Source organism: Clinocottus analis, unplaced genomic scaffold (genome assembly GCF_023055335.1).
Source record: "Clinocottus analis isolate CAN_PGR_092001 unplaced genomic scaffold, fCliAna1.0.p SCAF_2, whole genome shotgun sequence".
In the NCBI taxonomy this organism is placed as follows: Eukaryota; Metazoa; Chordata; class Actinopteri; order Perciformes; family Cottidae; genus Clinocottus; species Clinocottus analis.
The window spans coordinates 1,605,718-1,633,462 of record NW_027175931.1 but is presented as its reverse complement, the minus strand read 5'-3'; the positions used below and the strand labels follow the sequence as shown (position 1 = coordinate 1,633,462).

Genomic DNA, 27,745 nt, shown 5'->3' with positions numbered 1-27,745 from the left:
CCACATGTGAGTCACCGCTGTCATTTGCATTGACACCATGGAGGAGTTCACCTTTACCTGTTCAAGCTCTTCTGCAGTTCAAATGGATTTCTTGTCATTGTTCTCGCCGTTTGTTTAAGGGAGTCGACATATGTGAGCTGGTGATCACGCAGGTAAAACTTGTTGGGATGCATTCCTACTATGCGTTGACATTGTACTCACACGGCTTTAGACACTGTTACTAAAAATAACCCCGGTAATATGAATGGCAACCATTTCTGTAGCTAGGCAACTGCCATGTGCAGCATGAATGAAAAAGACATTTCTTTAGCAAAACACAAAAACACATCAATCGATTTAACAAAACATTTGTCATGGGTTCGACTTTATTTACTAGTATATTAACACATTACATGCTACGGAAAATAAAATTAAAAAAAGGTAAATTTCAGTTGTCTTGAAAGAATATAGTGTTATAATAAAATGGCACATTTTTGATTTTAACACAATTTTTCCACTGGCTTTGTTTTTGCCACCGTCTCATTTTTAATGAAAGGAAATGAATGACTTCATGCAGGCCTTCAACAAAACAAAACTTCCTGGTCATGTAATTTATAAAAGGCAATGATTTATGGAGCTGAGGACCCGCCATGTGAAGTGGGAGATGGAAAGAAGCTCAATTTGATTAAAACAGGTCGATTAAAAAGCTGAAGATTCACACATTTTACTTTCCTTTGACTTCCTAAAAGGTCGACCACATTAGAGCTGGGCGACGTATTGATCCATCAATACTGGGACCGAGTTCCTGCTTTAAAAAGCTGCATCGCAGTGAAGTGACGTCCTTTTCTTCACACACCAGACCGCTCCATTGTTTACGTCAATACTCAATGATTATTTCACAAAAATCTCATTGTGTTAAAAATGTTTGGGTGTCACCACAATATCAATTTTTGTGATCATTTATTTTCACCCAGCCCTGAACCTATTTTACAAATAGTTGATATTATTGTTTCGGAAAGTGGAAAATGAAAGATCATCGTGTGGGAGCGATCAAGAAAAAAGAAGCTGTAAGAGCATTCTTAAGAAATTTAAAAAAAAAAAATCTAATTTCATCCCCTTTAATCTGATAAACTCCCAGAAAGCCGTCTCTCTCCCTCCTCTCTCGCTCTGAATGCAGTAGCAGTGACACCTACAGGCGACACGGTGCACTGCACCGAAAAACAAATTACTGTAATGTGACATCCGAGAAGAAAAAAAACTAAACTAGAAATGAAATACGAGGAGCTGGGTGATGAAGAGGAGGGAGGAGGTGATGAAGAGGGGTCAGGTGTCAACGAATACATCGATTTAGCAGAAAAAACGACCTCTCGGGGAGGAAAAAGGCGAGTGATTCGCAGTTCTACTTGGCAAATAAAGGGAGATAAATAAACGTGTGCGTGTGCATCACAAGGCTTTAAATAAAAAAAATTAAAAAGAGGGGCAGAGGATGAAGTGAGGAAGTGAGAAGAGGAGTAGAATAACTTCACAGGTACCAAATAATATCACTTTCCTTTCGGTTTTCTAAAAAGATACATTTAGTGTGCTGGATGCGGAGCGCTAACGCGAACCAAGATGGCGGAGAGGCTCGACAGACGCGTGGTGAAGTGACAGCTTCCTCTTCCTCCTCTTCCTCGAGTCGGTTTGCACTGTGGCTCCCTCCCAGCATGCATCAGTAAAAAGTGTACACGGAAAGGAACAGACAATGAAGAAAACCACAAAAAGAAAAACAATATTCTAGCATGTAATGATAATCACATCGTACATCGTGTCATAACAATATGTCCATGTTCTTCTTCTTCTTCTTTCGTACAAAAGACTACTTGGTGGTTCTCGGCTTGCAGATGGACGAGGCCGCGGTGAGCCGAGGTGGAAGGTGTGTGTGTGTGTGTGTGTGTGTGGATAGTGTTGACCTTTGACCTCCACCTCGACTAAAGTGTTTCTGCGGTTTTCTTCCAGTCGAGCTTCCGTTTCTTTTCCGGTTTCATATTTGGCTTCATAGTTCGCTTTCCTCGCTGCGTTCAAGTCCAGTAGGAACAATGCGTCAATACGTCAGAAATAATTTAGTAAACATGGCGTCCTCACGTTGTCGCAGGATAGTAAAAATCCTCGCCCAATCGCTTTGTGTTGGTCCAGAATGTAACTTAAAAGATGAAATAGTTGTGATGATTTTTGGGGGCGTGTCTTCAGACGCTTCAGTGTCGACGACTCTGCTGGGACTCGGTCATTGGAATGTGGTTCGCTACTCTGGGAGTGTTTTTATTGGACAATTCTTCAAATCTAGCCAGCTTTCTTAAGATTTCCTTTCACTATCGCAGGCGGTAAAACCCAGAGAACCTTATTTTAACCCCGGTTTGAAGACGCTAAGATCTTTTAGAGGCTACAGTTTAGAGTCAACTACTGTTCAGGAATAAAGACGCCAACGAGAAGACGCCGGCTTCTAACGGACGCTGACTTTTTCCACTTTCTGGACGAGAAGATTGATGTGATTCTTGTGTTTTGTATGGTGAATATATTAGCTTAGCTTAGCATAAAGCCTGTTAAGTAGTGTGAGAGGAGGGGGAGCTAGCTTGACTCTGAATGCTAGTTCAGATATGATTATTACAAGGATTTAAGCAAACAAGATAGAAGGTTTTAATCAGTGAGCTTTAGAGGTGCTGGTAGATCGGTTTGGTTCCCCCCCACCCGCTGATTACAGTCTTTATGCTAAGCTAAGCTAATCTGCTGCACAAGAAGAGGGAGGATGACAAGGAAGGAAGGAGAGGGAGGACCAAGAGCGAAAGAGGGAGGAAGAAGAGTTTTGCCGCCACACCCACAAAACAGGAGCCTGTGATTCTGTGGAGAACGTCGGGCGGAGCAGCTGGCGGCCATTATTATCCAGAGGAGGAGAAACGGAGGACGCGTGCGTCGTTTTGTTCTGAAGTGATTCTCTGACGCTGTGAAACCGGGAGAAGACGTGAGGGATCGAGGCTAAAACTAGTGTCCAGGTTGCGGCCTGATGGGCGGAGCTAAAACTATTCAATTCAATTCTCCAAAACTAGTGTCCAGGTAGCAGCCTGAGGGGCGGGGCTAAAACTAGTGTCCAGGTAGCAGCCTGAGGGGCGGGGCTAAAACTAGTGTCCAGGTAGCGGCGTGAAGTCGGGCGGCCGGGCTAAAACTAGTGTCCAGGTAGCAGCCTGAGGGGCGGGGCTAAAACTAGTGTCCAGGTAGCAGCCTGAGGGGCGGGGCTAAAACTAGTGTCCAGGTAGCAGCCTGAGGGGCGGGGCTAAAACTAGTGTCCAGGTGGCGGCCTGAGCCTCCGCCCTCAGCTGAGCTCCTCCTCCGCGTTGTGCTGCTCCAGCAGTTTGACGTGCGTGAAGGGGAAGTGGCCTCGCTTGCCTTTACACTCTCCCTCCCACTGGCCGTTCACGTTGATTTTGGTCACCAACACCTGGTCGCCCACCTGGAGGGGGGAGGGGCAGAATCATTAAGAACCACAGAAATACAGATATATACGATTCCCTCACTTCACACACACTCAACACGGTCAGTTATTGCTTCCGTAAACAAAAAAAACCCTCATAGACCAACGACTGTAATCCAAGATGGCGGCGGCAAGAATGGCCGAACTCGAGGATTCCATACGTCGACGAGCTCATCAACAGGAAGTCGGCGCTCGTAGCGATCACGGCCTCGAGAGGCCCCGAGTCAACGAACCCGAGCAAACACGGACGCACGGTTCCAAAGGTCGACGACTGAACCGGCGGTTCGATGACCCCGTTCGCCCGTTTTAAGTGCGCTGGCAGCGCGACCTCGTCGAGGCTTTGATGTGAGCGGACCCTCGTCCTCCTGCTGCAGCGAAACACGTGAAACACGTGAAACACGTGAAACAAAGACACTTCGGCACGAGCAACCGACGAAGCAGTAGATGAGAAGATGTTGTGTACCTTGATCATGATACATAATCATAATGTATATAATCGCGATATAGTCACAATATATATAATTACGCTTCTTTTCCATCTTCTTAAATGTGAAGATTTATCACTTTTCTCTGGTTATTATGATTATAAATGACATATTTTGGTCGTTTTGGACTGTTGTTGGGACAAACTCTGGTTTAAACACTTCAGCTTAAGCTTTAGGAATATGTGATGGATAATATGTTTAAGAATCTTTGTGACACTTCATAAAAACACACAAAGCAAATCAATTAAAGTTCTGTATTAAGAGAACAAAATGTTTTAAAAAAGGTGCCGAACTCAAAATTGAGTGCATAGCTATGATTGAGTGGTTGTCTCCACACGGCTCTCAACATGGCGACGGCCGACTACCGTAAACACAGCACAGCTAATCTCCGACACACACACACACACACACACACACACCATCAACATAGCAAACAGCCGTTTTCTGCGATATCAAAGAATCTGAATTTAGCACCTTTAAGTTCAGTGACGTTAGTTTTTAAAACAGAATGACACACAGAACCACCGGGACAGAGATCCAGTCCGTTACTGAGAACACGCACCACTCAGCTGCAGATTTCCACCGTCGCACAAAAGCTTTCTGCCGACACCGAGACGAAGGAAAACGCGGGCTAATGATTAACCGCCTCGTGAGTCACTCCGGGAAAACACGCCGCCTCAAAGCCGGACAGGAACTCGCACGAGAAGGATCCACCGGTTCTCCGGGGACTTAAAGCAACACAAAAGGAGGTCTTTACTTTCTTTTTCTCGCTGATGAAGGAGCTGGAGAAGCAAAAAGAAGGGCTCAATGGAAGTGTTGCAGGGCAGAAGACACAAGAGCTCACAAGTTCAGTGTCTCAAAGCCGCCAAAAATACACTAAAATATGTTATTTTTAACACTTCCTTTTTTTAAAGCATCTAAAAGCCTTCAACATGTAACACGTGTTTTTATCAGTGAGCTCAAAGCTTCTCTCTGCACCACAAACACTGAGGAAGAACTATTTCAATAAAGAAAAGAGGACTGGAAGGAGAGAAGGATGGGAGCTGATTCGCGGTCCTGCATCCTCTCTCCGCCAGCGGCCTCCTCGCCGTCCTCCAGCCCGCGAGGCGTGAAGACCCCAAAGTATTTACCTCCAGGGCCAGGGCGGTCTTGTCGTAGGCGTTGGGCACCCTCTTCTGCGTGGCCCTGGCGTAGACGGGTCCGTTCTGGAGGTTCGGCAGAGAGGTGGGCTGTGCGTACTGGCTCGGGTCTCCCGGCAGCGGAGGGCCGCCGCCGCTGCCGGACTGGAGCGCGGGGCCCTCAGAGTTCCCGGGCACGCCGGGCCCCCCCACGCCCAGCACGCCGCCCGCCACCACCGCCGTCGAATTCGGCGACGCCGGCCGGTACTTCTCCACGTACGGCACCGGGATCATGCCCGCCCGGCCCTCAGAGTTCTGGGCGTTCCACCACTGCTCCTCGGGCTTCTCCAGCACCCGCAGGACGTCGCCCTTCCTGAACGGGAGGTCCTCCTCGTCGTTGCCGGGGAAGTCGAACAGCGCGCGCACGTACTCGTCCTCCAGGCGCGGCGGGGGCCCGCCGGGGCCCACCACGATGAAGGAGGTGTGTTTGGACTTGTTGACGGGCTCGATGAGCGTGGTGGTGTCCAGGTAGTGGATCTTGTAGAACTCCAGCAGCGCCGGGAGGGCGTCGAACTCCTGGTCGCCGATACGGAACCTCGGATGGGCCGAACCTGCAGGGACAAAACGCCATGTCATTTCTCTTCAGGCCGACATCTATTTGCGTCACAAAGCGTGACTCAGGGTGCTTTCCAGAGCGACCGGGATGTATTTTTTATTTCCTTATTGTGGCGTTTATTTGACGAGACTTTTTGAGCTTTTACACGTTCATGTTTATTTACACTTCACAAACCTCTTTGCATGTTTGCACTTCTGTACTGTTTAAATGTAATTTCCTAAATGAAGACACTCTGCGCCGTACACATCTTTCATCCCTGTTTTTATACCTACCTACCCACCTACCTACCTACTTACTTACCTACCTACCTACCCACCCACTTATCTACCCACCCACTTACTTACTTACCTACCTACCTACCTACTTACCTACCTACCCACCCACCTTACTTACCCACCTATTTACTTACCTACCTACCCACCTACCATGCTTATTGTATGTATTGTTTCTATGAGATCTCCCATCATGCTGCATGTTAGTGACTCATATCTACAACTGTGACCGGACATTGAACAACACTTTAAAGTCGCACGTGTCTGTTATGGTGTTTGTAAAATAAAGAATAAAAAAGGGGGGCAGCACTATTGCGCATCTCTTTTTTTGGTGCAAGTCATGCACGAAGGGTCCCATCAGCATCTCCATAACGCCACCACCACCCAGCCCAGACCCACCAGAACACCCCCCCAGCCGGCTCCTCGCTCACCTGGACCGGATTGCCGGTTGTTGCTGATGCTGTTGATGATGTAATGCGAGACTTTGGAGTTCTCGGACACGGAGAGCACGTAGTCCCCGGGGCTGGTGATGGAGTCCCGGACCAGGAACACGCCGTGCCGCTGGCCCTGCAGCAGGGACACAGCCTCCTGTCTGCTCAGCCGACCCCAGTACCAGCTGCCGCGGTCCTCCGCGTCAAAATTGCCGGCCATTATTACAACAGCCCGCTCTCTCTCTCTTTCTCTCTCTCTGTCTCTCTCTCCCTTCCCGAGAGCGGAGGCTTTTTTTTTGTTATTGCACCGGGGCCTTTTCCCCGTTTTCCCGTCCTCCTCCCCCCTCCCCCCACCCGTTCCCGTTATCCACAACTCATACAAAAAAAAAAACTTTAGCGCCTTAAGAAGCACGTTTTGGTAAACAGGCGACACCCTGCAGCCTGCCGTCTGGACATCAGATCGACGGACACAGAACCGGAACCCGGAAATAAAAAAATAAATAAAAAATACTCTTATAACGGACGGGAATTTTTTTTATTTCTTTTTTTTCAGCAGAATAATTCTGACTACAATTCGGCAACCGATGAACACTAACTTAAAAAAACTGAAATGGCGGATACCGTAAACAAGAAAAAAAAAGAAGAAGAAAAAAAACTCATTCGCCGGATGTGACATAAAGCTAGACCTAAGAATCTAAAGGAGGACTTCCGGTTCGAGCGTCACACCGTTATAACGCTCTTCACACTTATAATGATCAGAAAAAGTTCTAACACGACGTTAAAATGTGTATAAATGTATATTATAACATTCTGTGACACTTAGGGTCAAATACTTAGACGTATATTGATTCTTCATCGTCAATCTAAGCGACTAATTTGTAAGCTCTTATTTTGAAGTGTACGTCATTTCCTGTTTAACTTGACGGCCTTCGTAAACATAAAGCTTGCCGATTTATTTATTTTATTCATTTATTTATTGGACACGTGAACTTCACGTTTTTGTCCACAAAAATATTTAGAAGCTCTTTAAAAATAATATATGCAGCACGTTTAACCCGGTAGACAGCGGCTCGGGTGCAATTCGTGAGCTTGGCCACTAGATGTCACCCAAATATTATTTAAAATCCTTAATTATTTCAGGATCCATTTGTCCTCAATATCGTTTAAAACTCTTTATTATTGACTTACTAGCTTTCTTATCATTCTTATTTATACATATATATTTATGATTAATTTATATATATTTCTAAATATTGGGTCTGTAAGTCGGTAATTTTAGTGTAATGGTTTAACCACGTGAAATAAAAGAAACAGTAAACAATGAATAGATTGTAGCTGAAGACATTGTGCGGTCATAATACTCAAACACAGAAAATGCAGGGCGTGTTTTTGTATCGTAGAATTTATTGAGATTCATGTTATAACAGAAAAGTATACGTTTTACAATTTCATGTGTAAAAGAAAGCACAGAGCATCTTTTCAAAGGGTCACCTCGATAAAGTGTCACGGAAACAAGGGAGCTTTAGGGAAGAGGGCAGAGTGACACTGTCTGGGGAACAATACAGAGAGAGGTATATACTGTAGATTTAGAAATATATATTGAAGAGAGAAAAGACTCAAGGCTACAGACATCATCATTTTACAAATATCAGCAAAGTCTTTGAGCAACACAAACATCTTCACATTTAGTATTCATGGCTCCTCTTGCTCTACGAGTTAAACACAACCGTCATGTCACCTTATGCTGGAACTTATGAAAGGACGCTTTAGGGGCGGGGCTACAGGGTGATTGACAGGTCTCACCCAGAAACTGTATATAAGAATTGGACGTATTCGGATTACCCGTTCGTTTGTGGAATTACGTAATGAAGTCTTGATTTCGACGAGTGGTGAGAGAGAATGCAGCTTTAACACATGAAGCATAGACTTCTATACAACCAGAGGAGTCGCCCCCTGGTGGTCAGGAGAGAGAATGCAGCTTTAACACATGAAGCATAGACTTCTATACAACCAGAGGAGTCGCCCCCTGGTGGTCAGGAGAGAGAATGCAGCTTTAACACATGAAGCATAGACTTCTATACAACCAGAGGAGTCGCCCCCTGGTGGTCAGGAGAGAGAATGCAGCTTTAAGACATGAAGCATAGACTTCTATACAACCAGAGGAGTCGCCCCCTGGTGGTCAGGAGAGAGAATACAGCTTTAACACATGAAGCATAGACTTCTATACAACCAGAGGAGTCGCCCCCTGGTGGTCAGGAGAGAGGATGCAGCTTTAACACATAAAGTATAGGCTTCTTTACTTTTATAGACAAAAATTGTCTTAGTTTGCTCTGATGTAAGACGTTAATAATGTTAGCTAGCTTAACACGTTAGCAAACAAAAGATGGTTGAATATTAATAATTATGAATTCAATAAATGAAATGTATGGATCGAGTCCAATGTCTATGTTGTCTTTTCCATCTACTTCTTATCAATATCCCAGAATTCTGGCATGCAAAAGTCACCAAAGTGGGGGAGGAGCTTAGCGAAGGCTCCGTTCAGACATTTGATCTGAATCGCGTATCTTTCTACCACAACACTCGCTTTACTCTCGTCAGGATGCACAAACCTGCTCGTTCAATCGGGTCAAAATGCTGCATCGGTTCAGCCACGACGACCAAGTTCCAGATCAAACTGCTCTAAATCTTTTACATCAAAGTTTGCAAATTAAAAAAAAAAAAGCCCAGAATCCATGCTGATGTTCTGGTGTAGTTCCAGTTGTTATCTTCCTGCTTTGATTTGCAGTGTGACCTTAAACATAAAAGCAGTGCAGACTCTGATCTCTCTCTCTCTCTCTCTCTCTCTCTCTCTCTCTCTCTCTCTCTCTCTCTCTCTCTCTCTCTCTCTCTTTCTCTCCATGTTGTCACATGCAGTGAGTCAGTGTGACCTCTAGGGGGCGGGGCAACCTTAAGTGTAGTGTGTATAATGAGGCACGTGCCAGAAAAATGACGTAATCGAATTTCTGATTGTCACAAATATTCCACTGATAAGAAAAACACTCTTTTATGTATTTGTTGTGTATATTATTTCACGTCTCTAATTTGTTTTTAAATGTTTTAAAAACAGGAGAGGTCTTTTCAAAAAAATCTATATTTTATTAAATATTTTGTAACCAAATCAAACGTTGAATTTACAGGAAACACCATGACAGTTCTTTGCAAATGCCCTCCTTCACACCGATTGGCTTATTTGCGGTGGTTTGATTGAAGCCCCGCCCCGCTTGGCCTCTGATTGGCCGGTGCTCGTCGCCTTCTATACGCAGAACTCTGTTGCTGATGAACAAGTTTGGTAAAAAAGCCTTCTGGTTTAGTGCGCTCATATATAATTACGACTGGTTATGGGAGTTAGCCTACATGCTATTCTTTCATATTTAAGTTTAACATTGTATTCACAAGAAAATGCGAAAAAAAATTCCATTGAAAAAAGGTTGTCGACCCCTGAGACACTGAACCTAAAGCCACAGTGGATGTTGTACAAACATCCACATCACAATCTGACCTCGCTACGGGAATCAATTTGTCGTGTGAAGACGCACTCGGCTGACTGGCCATTTGAAGGGTTAAACATTGGTGTTTTTTAGGGGCCGGCTATTTGTAAAGGCAGCTTAAAGGCTATTTTTCTTCTTTTTTTTAATCACACAAAGCAATAAAGACGTGTTTTCACACAGGGGTTGCTTCATTTAGTTGTTTTTTAAATGGGCGTGTGCTAAATTGCTAAAGTCCTCGTGAAGTCGCTGTTTTCTTTTCTTTTTCTTTAAAGGGCCAGCGTGCAGCATTTAGAGGGATTTATTAACAGAAATGGAATATAATCACCTGAATATAAGATTATTTGTTTCTTCCTGTTGCCTCAACACATTTGTCTATACGCCACTAAATCGAACGAGAAAGTCGGCTAAGTCGTCGTTACCGACGGCCCGCCCCTTTAAGGCCGTCCTCTGAAGACACGCCCCCAAAAACAAATCTGGATTAAACAACGAGCTCGGCTCTTGTTGGTTCTCACAGTTGTTCAGAAAGCAGCTTGAGTGAAATCAATGAGTGAAAATGAGAAGATAACGCATTTGTTCCCTTTTTTATTTGTTACATTTAGATTTTTACACTGAATTTGAATTTATGCTTATTCACACATATTAACTTGAGTTTCTTCCTCATCTTTACAGCTCCATACAATCTTACAGGGATAAACTTTTGGTGGTCACGACAGTTCATGTCAGGATGTTCTCGCGCTACACAAAGTGTAACGTGTGTGATAAACCGGATCCTATGCTGGTTGGACTCTGCCTGAATAACAACTACTGTCATTTAAAGGGACAGGGGTCTATAAAGTTGGGAGGATGAGCAGCAGGAAACACTGGCCAAACGTTCACACGCTGGTCAACATTACATTTCCCTGACGACGTGTTGCAACTGAGAGCATCAGTTATTAAAGGCCTTCGTTTCTTCTTCTTTTTCATTATTTTTACGCCACATATTCACAGCTCCAAAGATAAACACATTGCAGGCATCTGCAAAAGTATGAATATACAGTCAATATATATATATATATATATATACATATATATATATATATATATATATATATATATATATATATATATATACATACATATATATATATATATATATATATATATATATATATATATATATATATATACATACATATATATATATATATATATATATATATGTTTTACTACTTTCAAATTCTTCTTCCTCCCTGTGCATTTGAATAAATCCTTTCCTCTCAATACATTCTTATAATAATATACACTGTAAAAAACAAGAGTCTACGGAAAATAACTAAAATGTATACAGTAGTTTTTCTTTTTTATCTTATATACAAAACTCTGTAAAATTACAGACATTATCTGTAAATTAACAACCCAATTGTTAATTTAGGTATTATGCTAAAAATAACAATTATTTTTGTAAAAAATGTACTGTATTATTTAAACAGTATTTTTACTGCTTTCTTTAAAGTGTTTTATTGTAATAATTCAGAAAAAACTGTACTCTGCCGAACCTTCAATACAATTTTTCGTAAATTCATGATTTTTGTCCTTTATTTGAATTCAGATCTTTTACCTTAGTTTTAAGTTTTTTTAGCAGCCGCTGCTGCCAGTCATTTAATCCTTTATTAACGTTTACCTTTTTTTTTTTACAGTGTATATAATAACAATAATGTCACATTTCACCCAATATTTAAAAGCACAATTCATATAAATAGCTTTGAACTATCCCAAAACTACAAAAATAACATATTACTTTGTGGAACGAGCGTCTTTTCATCTTTAAATAGCCGATCCACAGATAATAAAACATCATCCTGTAAATATCCTGCACATCCAAGTCTACAGATTGTTTTTAAAGCTTTGCGTTGCCCTACGAGCGGCTACATACTGCAGGAGGGTGCCCGTGTGTTCGTGTTTGCGTACGTGAACGTGATCATTGCCGATACATCAACACAGCACCGGAAGCGTGTGAGGCGCAAAACACCATCACGGGAAAATAAAAACGCCGACTAAATATTTCCCGTCTCTTCGCTTCGGGACCCGGATCAAGAGAATCTAATCTTTCCTCCAACTTCTTCTTCTTCTTCTTCTTCTTCTTCTTCTTCTTGTTCTTCTTGTTCTTCTTCTTCTTCTTGTTCTTCTTCTTCTTCTTCTTCTTCTTCTTCTTCTTCTTCTTCTTCTTCATCTCTTTTTGGTTTCAGCTGACTCATTTCATCTGCGCTGCTCTTCTCTTCCGCTGAAGCTCGGGCGCATCTGTTCTTTTACATTTTTTTTAACCAGACGCGACTTGTTTTTCCACTGAAAAGTCATTTAAACGTTTTAAATTATTATTATTTTGATGATTCCCCTCCCCTCCGTCTGTCCTCCGATCCATCTGGCTAGCAGCGGACGTACGTGGGCGGAAAACATTTAAATCACTTCTAGTTTTTTTGGCAAAAACAAAACATTTTTTTCTAAAGGTTTAAAGGGCCCTGACTACTTTTTGTGTGCGTCTTTTTTTTCTTCTTCTCCATCTTTCACCAACACACTCTCACCGGGACGTGTCGCAGGCACATGGAGGCATCACCACCGTCGCCAGGAGGAAAGGACCTGAATAGAGATTCTATACATAAAAGCCTCGTGTGATAATAACTATTCTACGCGTCAGCATCCTCAGTCGATTTAAAAACAGGTCAAGAGGACGTCCTGTTTGGGGGGATTGTCTCCTCGTGTTCTCGGACGTCACCTGAATGCCTCCGGCGATGCGTTCATGGACCTTGTCCGTCCAACGCCGCACTCAGTCGTCCTCTGGAGGAGACTTCCTCTCATCTCCTTCCTTTTAGCTCCTTCCTCTTGTCTCCTTCCACCCGGTGCTTTGACACAGGAAGGGGGGAAAACATAAGCGGAGGTGAGGAAGAGCGGCGGTCAGGTCAGGTGGTCCGATCGCTCCTCGTCTTCCTCGTCCTCCGCCGCTCTCCTCGGCTCCATGGCGCCGGAGGAGTGCTGCGACTGGCTGGAGCAGGACAGGTGGGAGGAGTCGTCCCCGTCGTCCGCCATCGCCGCCCTCTTGCTTGGCATCCGCCGCCGCACCTGCTCCTCCTTCTCCTCCTCCTCCTCCTCCTCTTCCTCCCCTCTCCAATCCCTCCTCCTCCCCACCTTTCTCTGCTCCCCGACCGTCCACATGCTCTCGTCCTCGTCGTCCTTCCCCTGCGCCTCCCGGTCAAAGTCCAGCAGCTCCTCCATCATCTCCTCTATCTCCAGCTCTCCGTCCAGCTCCTCCTCCACCTCCGACCGCAGCTCGCCCATGCTCTCGGTTCGGTTGGTGTCGTCCGTATCCTCCTCGCCGAGACCCCTCAGCCTCTCGGGGGGGTCGCTGACCTGACTCTCTCCGAACTCCAGGATGGTGGGCAGGTTCCCTTGCTTGGGGCAGCGCTTCCTCAGGCTGACCAGGAAGGGCTGCGGCAAGGAGAAGATGTCCACGTTGTTGCCCAGGTCGATCCACGTCACGCTGGGGAAGCTACCGGGATCCTACAGCAGGAAGTAGAAACACACTTTATTAAAATAGCATCAAATAGCATCAATCTTTTAGTAAAAGTTACTTATAACTGGTCAGTGTGGTCCTGGTCCTCTATAGACCTCCATCAGTAAACAGACCTTTGAGAGAAGATCAGGTTGCATTTAACACAGGGGGGTGTGCTTAAGTGTGGGTCCGCGGGGTCGGGTGGTGAGCCGGATTAGGGGTCCAGAGCTCCAGAGGTGGGTCTGGTTCTCCAGGGATCACTTGGCACGCAGGTTTACCCAGATTTGAGTGCTTCAAATAAGTTATCGTCCTCTGAATGTATGTTATGTTCCCCAGTGTCCCCGGTACTTTAAGAGTGGGAACGTTTACCCAGAGAAGGTGACATTAAATGTGTAAATGTGTGATCTCCTCTAGGTGGCGCTCCTTCCTGTGTGTGTTTAGTAATGGAGGCTCTCGCTGCTCATGGTGACGTTTGTTTTTTCTGCATGAACATTTAAACTTCTCTGAGCTCTAAATGTCTGATGAATGTTTGTATTGATGCTTTTATATTGTTGTTTGTCTTCCAATCAATCAAGAAGGAGATTCATTCTTCTCTTTAATGTAAATGAGGTTCAGTTCAAACTGATTGATCGTGTGGATGACGTGAATCTGTTCAAATCGTTGATCAAAAGTCATTTAACAGACAAACTGAATGTTTACAGGATGAATAAACAAACAGGAACAAAGTATTTTCTTCTTGTCTTCATTTCAGAGTTTCACACAAAGCTGATGTATAAAATATGAAACTAATATGAGAGAATAACTGAGCTTTTTTCCTCCTGAAACACCACAAAGTACAAAGTTTAAGTTTCGAGTATAAGAGCATTTGTCAATCTCTGTCCTTTAAAACTTCCCTCAATAAAACATCTTCGTCACAAAGAAATGAGCAGTTTGATATCACATGTTGCTTTTTACAACCACGAGTTTGTTGGTCTATAAAACCACTGAGGTACTTTAACCTCAAGCTGTTTCAGAAATCAGTGATAAACTGGTGCTCAGAGACGCTACCACTTTAGTCCACAGGGGGCGCCAGAATCAGCACTAAAAGAACGTTCCCTGTTGTGACTCTAATAATAAACGTTCTACTGTACCTCTCTATCATTTTAACTGATTTATTACTGTTTGGACGTTGAACCCACACCTTAAAGAAAGCTTAAAAAAACAGACTGTTTTCTAAAGGGACCCTGGTGCTCAGAGACACTACCACTTTAGTCCACAGGGGGCGCCAGAATCAACACAACATGAAAGTTCCTCGCAGTAACTTGACATCTTAACTCCTAACTGTATCTCACCTACGCTACACTGCTGCTGCCGTATCACATTTCAGAAACACATTGAAGAAAAAAACATTTTTAAGAGGCTGAACCTTCAGCGCGTCAGTCAGCTCCTTCAGGACCGCTCTGGTCAGCCGGTTCCCGTTCAGCGCCAGGGTCTCCAGGTGCGGCAGGGCGGCCAGCGTCGGCAGCAGCAGCAGGAAGGCCTCGTCCGTCAGCTCGCTGAAGCCCATCTCCATGCTGACCAGGGTGGACGCGTGGCGCTGCAGGTGCGCACACAGGCGCTCCATGTCGCGGGCCGCCAGGGGGATACCGGACAGGTCCAACGCGCCGCTGGACAGAGGGGCCGACAGCACCGCCTTCAGGCTGGAGACGGACACACGAGCAAACGTCAAGGTATTTGTGCCAAAAACGGGTTGTTTTCCTGACAATTCAAAAAGAGAGTAGAGCTGAAAATCTTCATAATATGACATTTCCCCTGCTGCGTTTCTTATTCCATATAGATGAAACATTATCACATCCACGTTTAGCCACCTCCGCTCACCACATCAAATTGTGAAATACTTAGTTCAGGAAAAGATCGTAAAATACTTAGTTAGGTTTAGGAAAAGATCGTAAAATACTTAGTTAGGTTTAGGAAAATATTGTGAAATATTTAGTTAGGTTTAGGAAAAGATCGTGAAATATTTAGTTAGGTTTAGGAAAAGATCGTGAAATATTTAGTTAGGTTTAGGAAAATATTGTGAAATACTTAGTTTTAGGAAAAGATCGTGAAATATTTAGTTAGGTTTAGGAAAAAATCGTAAAATACTTAGTTAGGTTTAGGAAAATATTGTGAAATATTTAGTTAGGTTTAGGAAAAGATCGTGAAATATTTAGTTAGGTTTAGGAAAAGATCGTGAAATATTTAGTTAGGTTTAGGAAAAGATCGTGAAATATTTAGTTTTAGGAAAAGATCGTGAAATATTTAGTTAGGTTTAGAAAAAGATCGTGAAATATTTAGTTAGCTTCAGGAAAAGATCGTGAAATATTTAGTTAGGTTTAGGAAAAGATCGTGAAATATTTAGTTAGGTTTAGGAAAAGATCGTGAAATATTTAGTTAGGTTTAGAAAAAGATCGTGAAATATTTAGTTTTAGGAAAAGATCGTGAAATATTTGGTTAGGTTTAGAAAAAGATCGTGAAATATTTAGTTAGGTTCAGGAAAAGATCGTAAAATATTTCGTTAGGTTTAGGAAAAGATCGTGAAATACTTATTTTAGGAAAAGATCGTGGTTGGCGTTAAAATAACTATGAAGTGGATGCTATTCGAGTACAGCAGTTACGTTTGATGTTTTTGGTCTTTCAGCATTCCATTTTTTTCGGTATATCAACGCTGGATGAGAACGATCGGCTTTAAGCCCGACTCGCCGACGAAGGCCAGAGCTAAAAATAAACCGTGAGGCGCCTGGACTTAGCAGAGAATCAAAGGGATCGGAGTGCAGAGGACTGATCTGGGGTCTGGTCTATTCAAAGAAAAGAAGAAGAAAAGACTGAGATCACAAGTAAAAATGTTCCATGCAAGTGACGTTTAGGGACACACACACACACACACACACACACACACACACACACAAAAGGCTTCTTCATTGAGGATTAACATGAGCTGCAGCAGAAACGCTGATCAACTGGACCAACCACCGGCGTTGGGGATCTGTTATCAGCAGATGAAGGTACTCATCACGGACCAGAGGGACTTCAGAGGAATCGAGGCCGCCCAAAGCGAAGCAATGGCCGCCCGCCTGGGTCAAACATAGCCATGAGAAGAAAATAAAGTTTTCCAAACGCTCCCAAACGGATTCACAGAGCGATGACCAACGCATAGAAACATTGTGTATGAACACAAACTGTTCATGCTCCAGTTGTCGGAGACTCTGTGTGCGATTATTCCACCAAACCGGACAATGAAAGCTGTAACAGCTGCTCTCTGTTACGTCAGGATGACCTCATACTTTCAGCAGGAGGAAAATGAAAACTAGCATCATATGAAAACACACAGTAAATAAGAGAGAGAGAGAGAGAGAGAGAAAGAGAGAGAGAGAGAGAGAGAGAGAGAGAGTCTTCACCCAGACAATCTACCAGTTTACGCCAACGTCACTCCTCCGTGCTCAGTTTAAAGCAACAAACAAGAGTAGTAGTGTGCGAATAAAAAGCAGATGAGATGCTGAGAGAGCTCGTGATGTATTTGGCTTCAGACCAGAATCCCACGCTGCAGAGAGAGAGAGAGAGAGAGAGAGAGAGAGAGAGAGAGAGAGAGAGAGAGAGAGAGAGAGAGAGAGAGAGAGAGAGAGAAACCCCCACACTGTGAACCGAGGTCACCCAATTCTGTTTGGACGAGCTGTGAGAGGGCTTTTAACGCTCATATCATATTTTATTGACCACCAGGGGGCGACTCCTCTGGTTGTATAGAAGTCTATGCTTCATGTGTTAAAGCTGCATTCTCTCTCCTGACCACCAGGGGGCGACTCCTCTGGTTGTATAGAAGTCTATGCTTCATGTGTTAAAGCTGCATTCTCTCTCCTGACCACCAGGGGGCGACTCCTCTGGTTGTATAGAAGTCTATGCTTCATGTGTTAAAGCTGCATTCTCTCTCCTGACCACCAGGGGGCGACTCCTCTGGTTGTATAGAAGTCTATGCTTCATGTGTTAAAGCTGCATTCTCTCTCCTGACCACCAGGGGGCGACTCCTCTGGTTGTATAGAAGTCTGTGCTTCATGTGTTAAAGCTGCATTCTCTCTCCTGACCACCAGGGGCACACCACTCCTTCTGCGGCATGATTTTTCATCTGCAGTGTGATTGTTTTGAATATTTGAGTGTGTTTTTAAACCGTTTCTGGATATTAGTCTGAGTATAAAAGATTGTATAACGAGCAAAAATTATAATTACAGGCAGTTCTGAATGTTTTTTCGGGTACAGCTCTCGATTTTTCAATGTGCGCTTATCATCAGTAATAACCATATTCTCCTTCTTTCTCAGCTTGAACCGTGTGCTGGCTGAGTATGACGCACGGCTTCATATTTCATATAACATCTCTGGAATAAAGGCCACTCCAGTCGCCTCACTGCGTCTCCTACCCACAATGCCACACCTCTCTGTGTCTCTGAGCGATGAGGCCGCCCACTTGTTTCCCCCCGAAACCGACTCCCGAGGTGAGTCCAGGTGAAAAGGGACTACGTGTCACCAGCTGCATCCTCTCCAGACATGCCATGTATATAAATAAAAGCGGCGAGACGGATTTAATTAGAGGAATATCTGTGTTTCTGTCACCTGCAGAGATAATTCATCACCGAGGTCTGTGCACACCGACGAAGAGAAGGAGAGAGAGAGAGAGACGCCTCTTTTCTCTCCTGACGGAGAAGGTGAGAAAAACACCTCCTTCCTCTCCTCCTGTGCAACAAGCTTTCTTTTCCTGCAGGTGTGACCGCGTTGCGTTAACCCCACAAGAGACCAAGAGGAGGAACCTCTCCAGTTAGACGCAGGTCTGGTTTTGTGGACACATTTCCAGAGACACTCGTACCATCTGCGTCCAGAGAGGAGGAGCTAATTAAAGGGGCGGTGTTTGGCAACAGAAAAATCAGCTGGTGACCCAGGATGTACTGCTGGAGGGGGGGCATGAGACCACCAGAACCAGGACTGAGAGGGTCAGACCTGCTGCAGTAGAATGAGAGGTTTTCTAAAGGGACCTTGGTGCTCGGAGACACTACCACTTTAGTCCACAGGGGGCGACAGAAACAACACTAAAAGAACGTTCTCTGTTGTTTCCTGTTGTACATTCAAATGTTTTTGTAAGAGACTCATTTTCCACAGGTCCTGTATTCAACTCCACGTTATCTTCCCTTCAATTAATTAGCCAACGTAATATTTAATCAAATAGATTCGGAGAAAATCCTTTTTCAGGATCCGACAGAGCTGAGGAACCAGCCCAGACTATGAGTAATTATTTCATCCCCAAATCTCAATCTTTTCCTCAACCAAAAGCAACTACTTGGTGAGTAAACACGTCATGTCTTTGCTTATATACGTTAATATGCTTCTGCCCCCTAGTGGTCAACAATAGATGACTACATCTTTAAAGAAGAGTCCACCGGCAACTGAGCCACTTGTGTGACGTCCTTTAAAACCAAACTTTCGTCTCAAAGAAAGGCTTTGCTGACATCTTTATACAACAGTTAGTCATCTACACAAAATCCCCCGGGAACGATGAAGCGTCGCTGTCGGGTGGGGCAACACCACCACCCTCATTCCCGTCGCTCTCCAGGAGGTCACTCGGTGCCCGATGGGAATAAACATGAGTCACAAAACAAACGACGGGTGTTGTGGTGCGGAGGAGGACGGAGACGGCAAACCGTCGAGCCCGGCCTCATCTTATGGATTCATATTGCAGCTGCACCGATGCATTTGAACCGGACAAAAGGTTACATTTCAATGTTTTTCACACAAGACGGCTTTGTGCTGCGTGACGCAGAAAAGGAATCGGAGCCGAGAGGACGGTGCTCAGACTTTTTGAGTTTCTTGAGATGCCGGTGGGATTTAAACACGCGTTCAACATCTGGACTTTTTCCTCTTCTTCTTCTTCTTTCAACCCCTTTGGGAGCTGATTGCTCAAATTTTGCCGCCCCTCCCCCCTCCCAACCCGCCCCCCAAAAAAACAAACCAAAATCGCAGCATCGACCCGCTGTCATAATCTCATGTATTTTTAGAAATGGGTGTTTCATTGTGTCCCCTGCTCTCCTTACTTATTGTAAAGTCTCTAACTGAAGAGAGAGCAGGAAGGATTTAAGGGGAAAGAGATAAAAAAAAAAAGATTTGGATTAAAATGAGAAAAGGGAAAGAAAGAATCTGAGAGCTTTTAAAGCCTTCAGATACATCTCAAAACTCTCCCGCTTGAAGAATAAATACACTTTCACAACGCAACATGTTGAATTTGAACGTCAGCAGGAACAAAAATGCTGTAGAGGGGGAATCTTTTGGAAAGAAAGATTTAAAACGCCCATGAGACACACGCTATAGACTTCTATACAACCAGAGGAGTCGCCCCCTGGTGGTCAGGAGAGAGAATGTAGCTTTAACGCATGAAGCATAGACTTCTATACAACCAGAGGAGTCACCCCCTGGTGGTCAGGAGAGAGAATGCAGCTTTAACACATGAAGCATAGACTTCTATACAACCAGAGGAGTCGCCCCCTGGTGGTCAGGAGAGAGAATGCAGCTTTAACACATGAAGCATAGACTTCTATACAACCAGAGGAGTCGCCCCCTGGTGGTCAGGAGAGAGAATGCAGCTTTAACACATGAAGCATAGACTTCTATACAACCAGAGGGGTAATGCTTCTACTCCAGTGCTCACACAAGTCGTTACTGCAAATTCTCCCTTCAGTGAGTCCGTAAGAGAGATTTGGTTGAGTTCATAATTAAATTAGCCGCTATAACGCAGCGGTACAAATACAAATGGCTGCCGCTCTGACCTGCCACATCGATTGAAAAGGGAGAATAAATTCTACTCTCATATTATTTTCATCCTCGTATGTCATCGTGCACAGTTTGGTCCCAGTTTTCCACCTCAAGCTTTGTGAAGGATGCACAGTGAAGTGAAACAGCACTGACGGGGTAGTTTAGGCGTGTCTTGTGACCGCGTTGCCCCCCAGCTTTTTCCCATCATTCCCCTTGAGATTCATCCAAAGTGGCTGGAGAGCGTCCAGCACAGCATCCACTGGCTTCTGGCAGCAGCGAGCCAAAAAGCATCAGCAGGCGAGATGTTGATTGACAACCAACCGACGGGTAAACAAGTGCCTGTCTGTCCACCCATTTGGCTCCGGACCCGAATCCGTCTGTCTGCCTCCATCTTTGTGTGCGGCTAATTGTCATGATGCTGGAAGGGAAATGATGAGGTCTTGATTGTTTGCCATGGAAACCCCGTCACACGCCAATGTGATCACTAATGATGCTTTATTACCTTCGCGTGCAGTCTGCCTACCAACGCCTTGTTCTGTCTCGTGTGCCGCCTGCTGATTGGCCGGCTGTGACTGCTGCCCGGACAGACTTATTGGCCGCCTCCCTCCTGAGCTCTGACATCCAGCAGAGAGGCGAGTTGTGTTTCAGACTGGATGTCTGCGTCTCGCCGGGCAGGATATTAGTGCTGGTGTGAAGTTGCATTTGTGTGTCAATGAAAGGATTAAGTGTGTTGCTAAAGGTGGATATGGGGATTTAATCTGAAGCATCTGGTGGCTGAAACATTTACATATTCTGATATCTGGAAGACACTTTCCAGCAACATTAATATAAGGATCTGCATGAATGGATCAAACCTGTGTTAAAGCTGCATTCTCTCTCCTGACCACCAGGGGGCGACTCCTCTGGTTGTATAGAAGTCTATGCTTCATGTGTTAAAGCTGCATTCTCTCTCCTGGCCACCAGAGGGCGACTCCTCTGGTTGTATAGAAGTCTATGCTTCATGTGTTAAAGCTGCATTCTCTCTCCTGGCCACCAGGGGGCGACTCCTCTGGTTGTATAGAAGTCTATGCTTCATGTGTTAAAGCTGCATTCTCTCTCCTGACCACCAGGGGGCGACTCCTCTGGTTGTATAGAAGACTATACTTCATGTGTACATTTTAAAAAGACTGTGTTCATATATAACAATCAAAAATGTAAGCGTTTTCTTGGAAAACGTACAGAAAATGAGGAGTAAGTTTTCATGAGATATCATGTTGTATACATATATTAATATATATAAAAAAGTATATATACATTTGGATATTTGAGTTTTCCTCGTCTCCATCTGCTTCTCCGCCTCTTGTCTCACGTTTCAAACCAACAACACGACTTCAGCTGACGGGCGATTGGTGCCAAGTCTCGTCCTCCTGCTGCTCGATGTGACCCCGGACACCAGAATATCTGCTGTCACGGTGTTTACTCACAGTTTTCTCTGCAGGGGTCTCAGACCTCGGTGGTGAGGCAGAGATTTGGTTGGGTGGGAGGGTAGTAGAGGGTGGGGGTAGTGGAGGGGGGGGAGTAGAGGGGAGGGGTAGTGGAGGGGGGGGGGTAGTGGAGGGTGGGGGTAGTGGAGGGTGGGGGTAGTGGAGAGGGGGGGTAGTAGAGGGTGGGGGTAGTGGAGGGTGGGGGTAGTGGAGGGGGGGGGGGGGTAGTGGAGGGGGGGGTAGTGGAGGGTGGGGGTAGTGGAGGGGGGGGTAGTAGAGGGTGGGGGTAGTGGAGGGTGGGGGTAGTGGAGGGGGGGGGGGGTAGTGGAGGGGGGGGGTAGTGGAGGGGGGGGGTAGTGGAGGGTGGGGGTAGTGGAGGGTGGGGGTAGTGGAGGGTGGGGGTCCAGACACTCGACTGTGCAGCTGCCTCGTTTCAAACCACTGAGTGGAACTTGTTGATCACAATGAAAGGAGCCGTTGTTAAGCGGCCAGCAGACGATGAACAGTAAGTCTTGTTAATCCTGCTTTGTTTTCATGATTCACAACTACTCGCTGAACAGACAGTAAGAAAAAAAAAGAAGAGAAAATGCCGGCCAGTTGATTTGCGTGTATATTTACACTCCTTCCTCAAAAGCAATGATTTTCACGACTGAAAAGTATTTTACTTCAGTACTTATACTGGAACATATGAAAGGACGACCAGAGGGAATCTGCAGTCCTCTGGTTGTATAGAAGTCTATGCTTCATGTGTTGAAGCTGCAGTCTCTCTCCTGACCACCAGGGGGCGACTCCTCTGGTTGTATAGAAGTCTATGCTTCATGTGTTGAAGCTGCAGTCTCTCTCCTGACCACCAGGGGGCGACTCCTCTGGTTGTATAGAAGTCTATGCTTCATGTGTTGAAGCTGCATTCTCTCTCCTGACCACCAGGGGGCGACTCCTCTGGTTGTATAGAAGTCTATGCTTCATGTGTTAAAGCTGCATTCTCTCTCCTGACCACCAGGGGGCGACTCCTCTGGTTGTATAGAAGTCTATGCTTCATGTGTTAAAGCTGCATTCTCTCTCCTGACCACCAGGGGGCGACTCCTCTGGTTGTATAGAAGTCTATGCTTCATGTGTTAAAGCTGCATTCTCTCTCCTGACCACCAGGGGGCGACTCCTCTGGTTGTATAGAAGTCTATATAAGTGACTCTACTTCTCTCTTGATGTATTCCCTCAGTAAACATTGTAAACATGAGTTTATGTCTCAATCTCTAGTTTCTAGTCTTCTTCTATACAGCATGATGTTCATTTAGTACATTATGGTCTGTTAGAGTCAAACAGACCATGAAGCAGGGGACGCTTTAGGGGCGGGGCTACAAGGTGATTGACAGGTCTCTACATCACTCATCTTCAGTCCACATACGGTCACTTCCTGTTCACTGGTTGCAAACAAAACAAAAAAAAAAGATGGCAACGGTGAAATCGCCAAATTGGAGCCTTCAAAAACATCAGTCCACAAACCAAGAGATAAATCTGAGAGTCTGGCGTTCATCGCCGCCGTGTGTTTGAGTCCCTCCTCGCAGAATAACGATGACTCAGCACGCCGGTCGGCTCAGAGACTCCAGAGTAAACGTGGCCGGCGTCTCCTCCGGCTAATCACTCTGACCGGAGTTCACGGCCTGAGGAAGTGCCGACTGCAGCGCTGCGTTGATTAAATCTCAGCCCCCCCCCCCCCCCCCCCCCCCATCGCCCCCTCGCCTACAGAATTACTCAGGATAATAACCAAACCCTCTCCTCGTCTCCAGCCGTGGGGTCCAATGCCATTAAAAGGTGCCACTCTGCTTTCACGGCAACCTTCTGCTCAACCTTTCCTTCCTGTCGACGCTCAGTCGGGATCCGATCTCATCGCCCCGATTGATTCCGCTCGTCCTCTCCGGCGGGGAGTTTGTCTGCAGATGGAGACGCCAGGTGTTCCCGCCGGGAGGAGAGAGGTTTATCTTTCATACAGCTCAGAGCGGAGGAAAGCCTCGCCGTCATTTGTCCACAATCTGCTGCCGGGACAATATATACTGTATATATATATATTATTATTATATCGTTAACTTCTCAATCCTTTAACGCCGTTAATTATTTGATCATGCATTAACTGCATCTTTTTTTTTTGCGGTGGGAGGGGCTTATCGCTTTAAGTCCCTCCAGACGTAGTTCAGACCTGGCATCTCACGGCTCCGGCCCGCGTGAGGTCAATTAAACTTGAAAAATAAATAAATAAGATGCAGCTATGAACGCATTACGGCGACGCTGCTTTTACTTTGAAGTGATTCATGGAGGTGCGTGTGCTTCTCGTAGCCTCGCCGACAGGCAGCAGTGAGAACTTGAGGCTGACGTGAAAGCTCGTATTGTTCTGTAGCTTCTGTTCTCAGCGAGCAGCGATGCTGCAACGAGCAGCTTCGCCCCACAAAGCGCTCACAGTCTCTCAAAGAGAAGAAGTTTCCTCACATCACAAGATGTTCAGGTCACTTGTTCAAGGCAACACAGACTGAACTTTATCACTGAGGAAGAAAAACTGAACTTAAAAATATAAAAAGCACTTATTGCTTTTGTATAAAGTGAATCAATTACTGGTCTTTAACATCTTTAAGGTAAGAAACAGACTGAACATGGACCAAAGAAGGAGTGGTTTGTCCCTCACAGGGACCCTTACTACTGAACATGGACCAAAGAAGGAGTGGTTTGTCCCTCACAGGGACCCTTACTACTGAACATGGACCAAAGAAGGAGTGGTTTGTCCCTCACAGGGACCCTTACTACTGAACATGGACCAAAGAAGGAGTGGTTTGTCCCTCACAGGGACTCTTACTACTGAACATGGACCAAAGAAGGAGTGGTTTGTCCCTCACAGGGACCCTTACTACTGAACATGGACAAAGAAGGAGTGGTTTGTCCCTCACAGGGACCCTTACTACTGAACATGGACCAAAGAAGGAGTGGTTTGTCCCTCACAGGGACCCTTACTACTGAACATGGACCAAAGAAGGAGTGGTTTGTCCCTCACAGGGACCCTTACTGCTGAACATGGACCAAAGAAGGAGTGGTTTGTCCCTCACAGGGACCCTTACTACTGAACATGGACCAAAGAAGGAGTGGTTTGACCCTCACAGGGACCCTTACTACTGAACATGGACCAAAGAAGGAGTGGTTTGTCCCTCACAGGGACCCTTACTACTGAACATGGACAAAAGAAGGAGTGGTTTGTCCCTCACAGGGACCCTTACTACTGAACATGGACCAAAGAAGAGTGGTTTGACCCTCACAGGGTTTGTTAACTTGATGTTGTTCCAGAGTGTCTGTTGTATTGTTCTGATAATATAACATTAAAATAAAAGCCTGCAGTACAATAGTTTTTAATTATTGAATTAAACACACACACACACACACACACACACACACACACACACACACACACACACACACTCACCAGGCCTGAGGCTTCCTCTTCAGCAGCCCGTGTCTCCTCCACTGGGAGTGAGGGCTGAGGTGGTACGTCAGCTGCCGACAGACTTTCTCCATCGCCCCGAGAGAGTCGCCCTCCTGCCGGAGAGAGAGGGAGAGAGAGAGAGAGAGAGAGAGAGAGAGAGAGAGAGAGAGAGAGAGAGAGAAATGACCCGTCACCGAAGAACCAACGACGTACCGGATGGATTCAGCACCACGGAGACGGGTCAACGGGACGGTTTGTGAAGTCACCAGAAAGAAACCGTGATAATCTCTGAGATTAAAGTCATAAATGTCGTGATTTAAAAAAAAACATCTAAAAAATTGTAAATTTACCGATTAAGAAATTGAGTCATAAATTTATGATGAAAAATTGGGATTTCTTCTGAGATTATGGAATACCTTTTTTGCGTAAAAAAACTTTAAATCATAAAAAAGTATATATATAAAAAATAATGTCTTGAATTTAAGATTAAAATAATCCAGATTGTCCATCTCATCATGAAAATGTGTTCAACAAGTGTTGAAGTTTGTAGCATGAAGACTTTTGTGGGGAAACATTCTTCCATGATGTAAAAACACAATGACGGCGATAGTGTGTGTGTGTGTGTGTGTGTGTGTGTGTGTGTGTGTGTGTGTGTGTGTGTGTGTGTGTGTGTGAATATAAACACAGGCGGTGGGAAAAGGAGGAGGAACGTCCCGTTATGACAGGATGAGACGGAGCGACGACGCGTGACGACAGCAACAGACAGCAGGAAGTCATTAAAGGTCTCAGGACCACTGGAGCAGAGAATTAACACACACACACCTTCTGTCAAGTGATTTAACAAGAAAACACACACACACACACACACACACACACACACACACACGTAATGAAGCAGGGGAATTGAACGCTGGTTGATTGGTTCTGTCCACAATCACTCCTAATTTGCGACGTTAACTGTGTGCCATGAAGTGACTGACTTGTGAAACGATTACAGGTGATTACAGGTGATTACAGGTGATTACAGGTGATTACAGGTAAATAAATCAAACGTCATTTAAACATGATTAAACATCGTGTGCACAACTTTCCCACGAGGAAATGTCTCTGCTCAGCACCTCAGCCGAGAATACATGTAAAAATAGACACAAATCTTCAGGAAGATGTTTAAATTTTGTTGTTTCATATGTACAGGTCAACTCTTGTGGGACTTGAACCCATAACCTTTGAATTTCTTTTTCATAGTTCAACTAGAAAGCCCTGGCCCCACAGAGCCACAGCCGGGTACCAATGATGAGTCATAAACATTCAAATAAAAACAACGAGGGGATAAGTCCGACCTGAAGTCCTTTACGATGTAAAGGTTCACATCCTGCTGCAGGTGAAACTTGACTCTGGTGGGATTCAAACCAAAAACCTTTTAGGTTAACTAGTGGTAAGTTTAATTTAGCATGAAGGAACTAGTTAAAGCACAGTGTGAAGGGTCACGACTGTGTTTTTGTCACAAATTGTTACATTTAAATGCAACTATTGTGGGACTGGAACCAACAACCTTTGAAAAGCGTCCTGAAACTTCACCTAGCAAACCATTGTCCCACAGAGTCACAGCCAGGTACCAATGATTAGTCATAAAAAACAGTTTGAAGGGTCAACAGTGCTTTTTTGTCAGAATTGTTTTAAAATGCATCTCTGGTGGGACTAGAACCTACAACCTTTGAAAAACTAATAACTAGTGGTAAGTTTAATTCAGTATGAAGGAAGTAGTTAAAGCACAGGGTGAAAAGGTTACGACTGTGTTTTTGTCACAAATTGTTAAATTGAAATTTTCTCTGGTGGGACTAGAACCTACAACCTTTGAAAAACTAATAAGAGTTTAACCAGAATTTCATTGTGGTGTCCATTGCTCCACAGAAAAACTTCCATTCACCATTTATCAGTCATAAAAAAGAACGAGGGTTGCTATCATTTTTAGTCAGGTCGACGCCGAGGGGACTCGAACCCACGACAATTTCTCAAAACTTGGAAAACAACGTAATCTTTATGACCAACTTTGTTCCAAGTGGCATGGAGTTGTTCTGAAGAGAGAAAAATGTATTTTTACAGGTTTGTGCAAATGGTTGAATTAGAAATGGAAAATATTTTTAGTTTTTGATGAAATATCACAATTCTAAGATTCGATTCCGTTGGTTTATTTCCCTTCGGCACACACGATGTGATTTATGCCCTTTCTAAAGCGCTTTTCTCAAGAGACGCTCTCAAAATACACATGAAAATACATGAAAATACACATAAAAATACACATGAAAATACATGAAAATACACATAAAAATACACATGAAAATACATGAAAATACACATGAAAATACATGAAAATGGTTCTGAGTTTTCCTCGTGTGGAGAAAAGTAAACGAGGAAGCAAGTTAACAAAAGCTCCTCGTGTGTGTGTGTGTGTGTGTGTGTGTGTGTGTGTGTGTGTGTGTGTGTGTGTGTGTGTGTGTGTGTGTATTAAAATTCATGTATTCAGGTGGTGAGTCAGTTTTAAGTCTAGAACAGATGGCGAGGAGAAAAAGTGAT

General features: G+C 44.6%; 2 protein-coding genes across 2 annotated transcripts in view; both read right to left on the bottom strand.

The window, feature by feature from the left end:
• Positions 1 to 363: 363 nt before the first annotated feature.
• crk (v-crk avian sarcoma virus CT10 oncogene homolog) lies at positions 364 to 6,861 on the bottom strand. The gene is made up of 3 exons (XM_068584761.1): positions 6,401 to 6,861; positions 5,094 to 5,692; positions 364 to 3,457 (listed from the first exon to the last, which is right to left on the bottom strand). The coding sequence occupies exons 1-3, from the start codon at positions 6,618 to 6,620 to the stop codon at positions 3,320 to 3,322; spliced, it is 957 nt and encodes a 318-aa protein (XP_068440862.1). The 5' UTR covers positions 6,621 to 6,861; the 3' UTR covers positions 364 to 3,319.
• A 4,277-nt stretch (positions 6,862 to 11,138) lies between these two features.
• lrrc75a (leucine rich repeat containing 75A) overlaps positions 11,139 to 27,745 on the bottom strand; it is a 29,348-nt gene continuing 12,741 nt past the window's right edge. The window contains exons 3-5 of the mRNA XM_068584751.1: positions 25,172 to 25,284; positions 14,856 to 15,129; positions 11,139 to 13,458 (exon numbers count right to left, since the gene is read on the bottom strand). Coding sequence (XP_068440852.1) covers positions 12,856 to 13,458; positions 14,856 to 15,129; positions 25,172 to 25,284 — 990 coding nt within the window. The 3' untranslated portion in view covers positions 11,139 to 12,855. The remainder of the gene's footprint in view (positions 13,459 to 14,855; positions 15,130 to 25,171; positions 25,285 to 27,745) is intronic.

Excerpts from the sequence above, each read along its gene's own strand:
- crk (XM_068584761.1), bottom strand. The coding sequence starts at position 6,620 with ATGGCCGGCAATTTTGACGCGGAGGACCGCGGCAGCTGGTACTGGGGT. Across the intron at positions 5,693-6,400 it reads CAACCGGCAATCCGGTCCAG|GTTCGGCCCATCCGAGGTTC; the intron begins GTGAGCGAGGAG and ends TTGTCCCTGCAG. Across the intron at positions 3,458-5,093 it reads AGACCGCCCTGGCCCTGGAG|GTGGGCGACCAGGTGTTGGT; the intron begins GTAAATACTTTG and ends TCCCCCCTCCAG.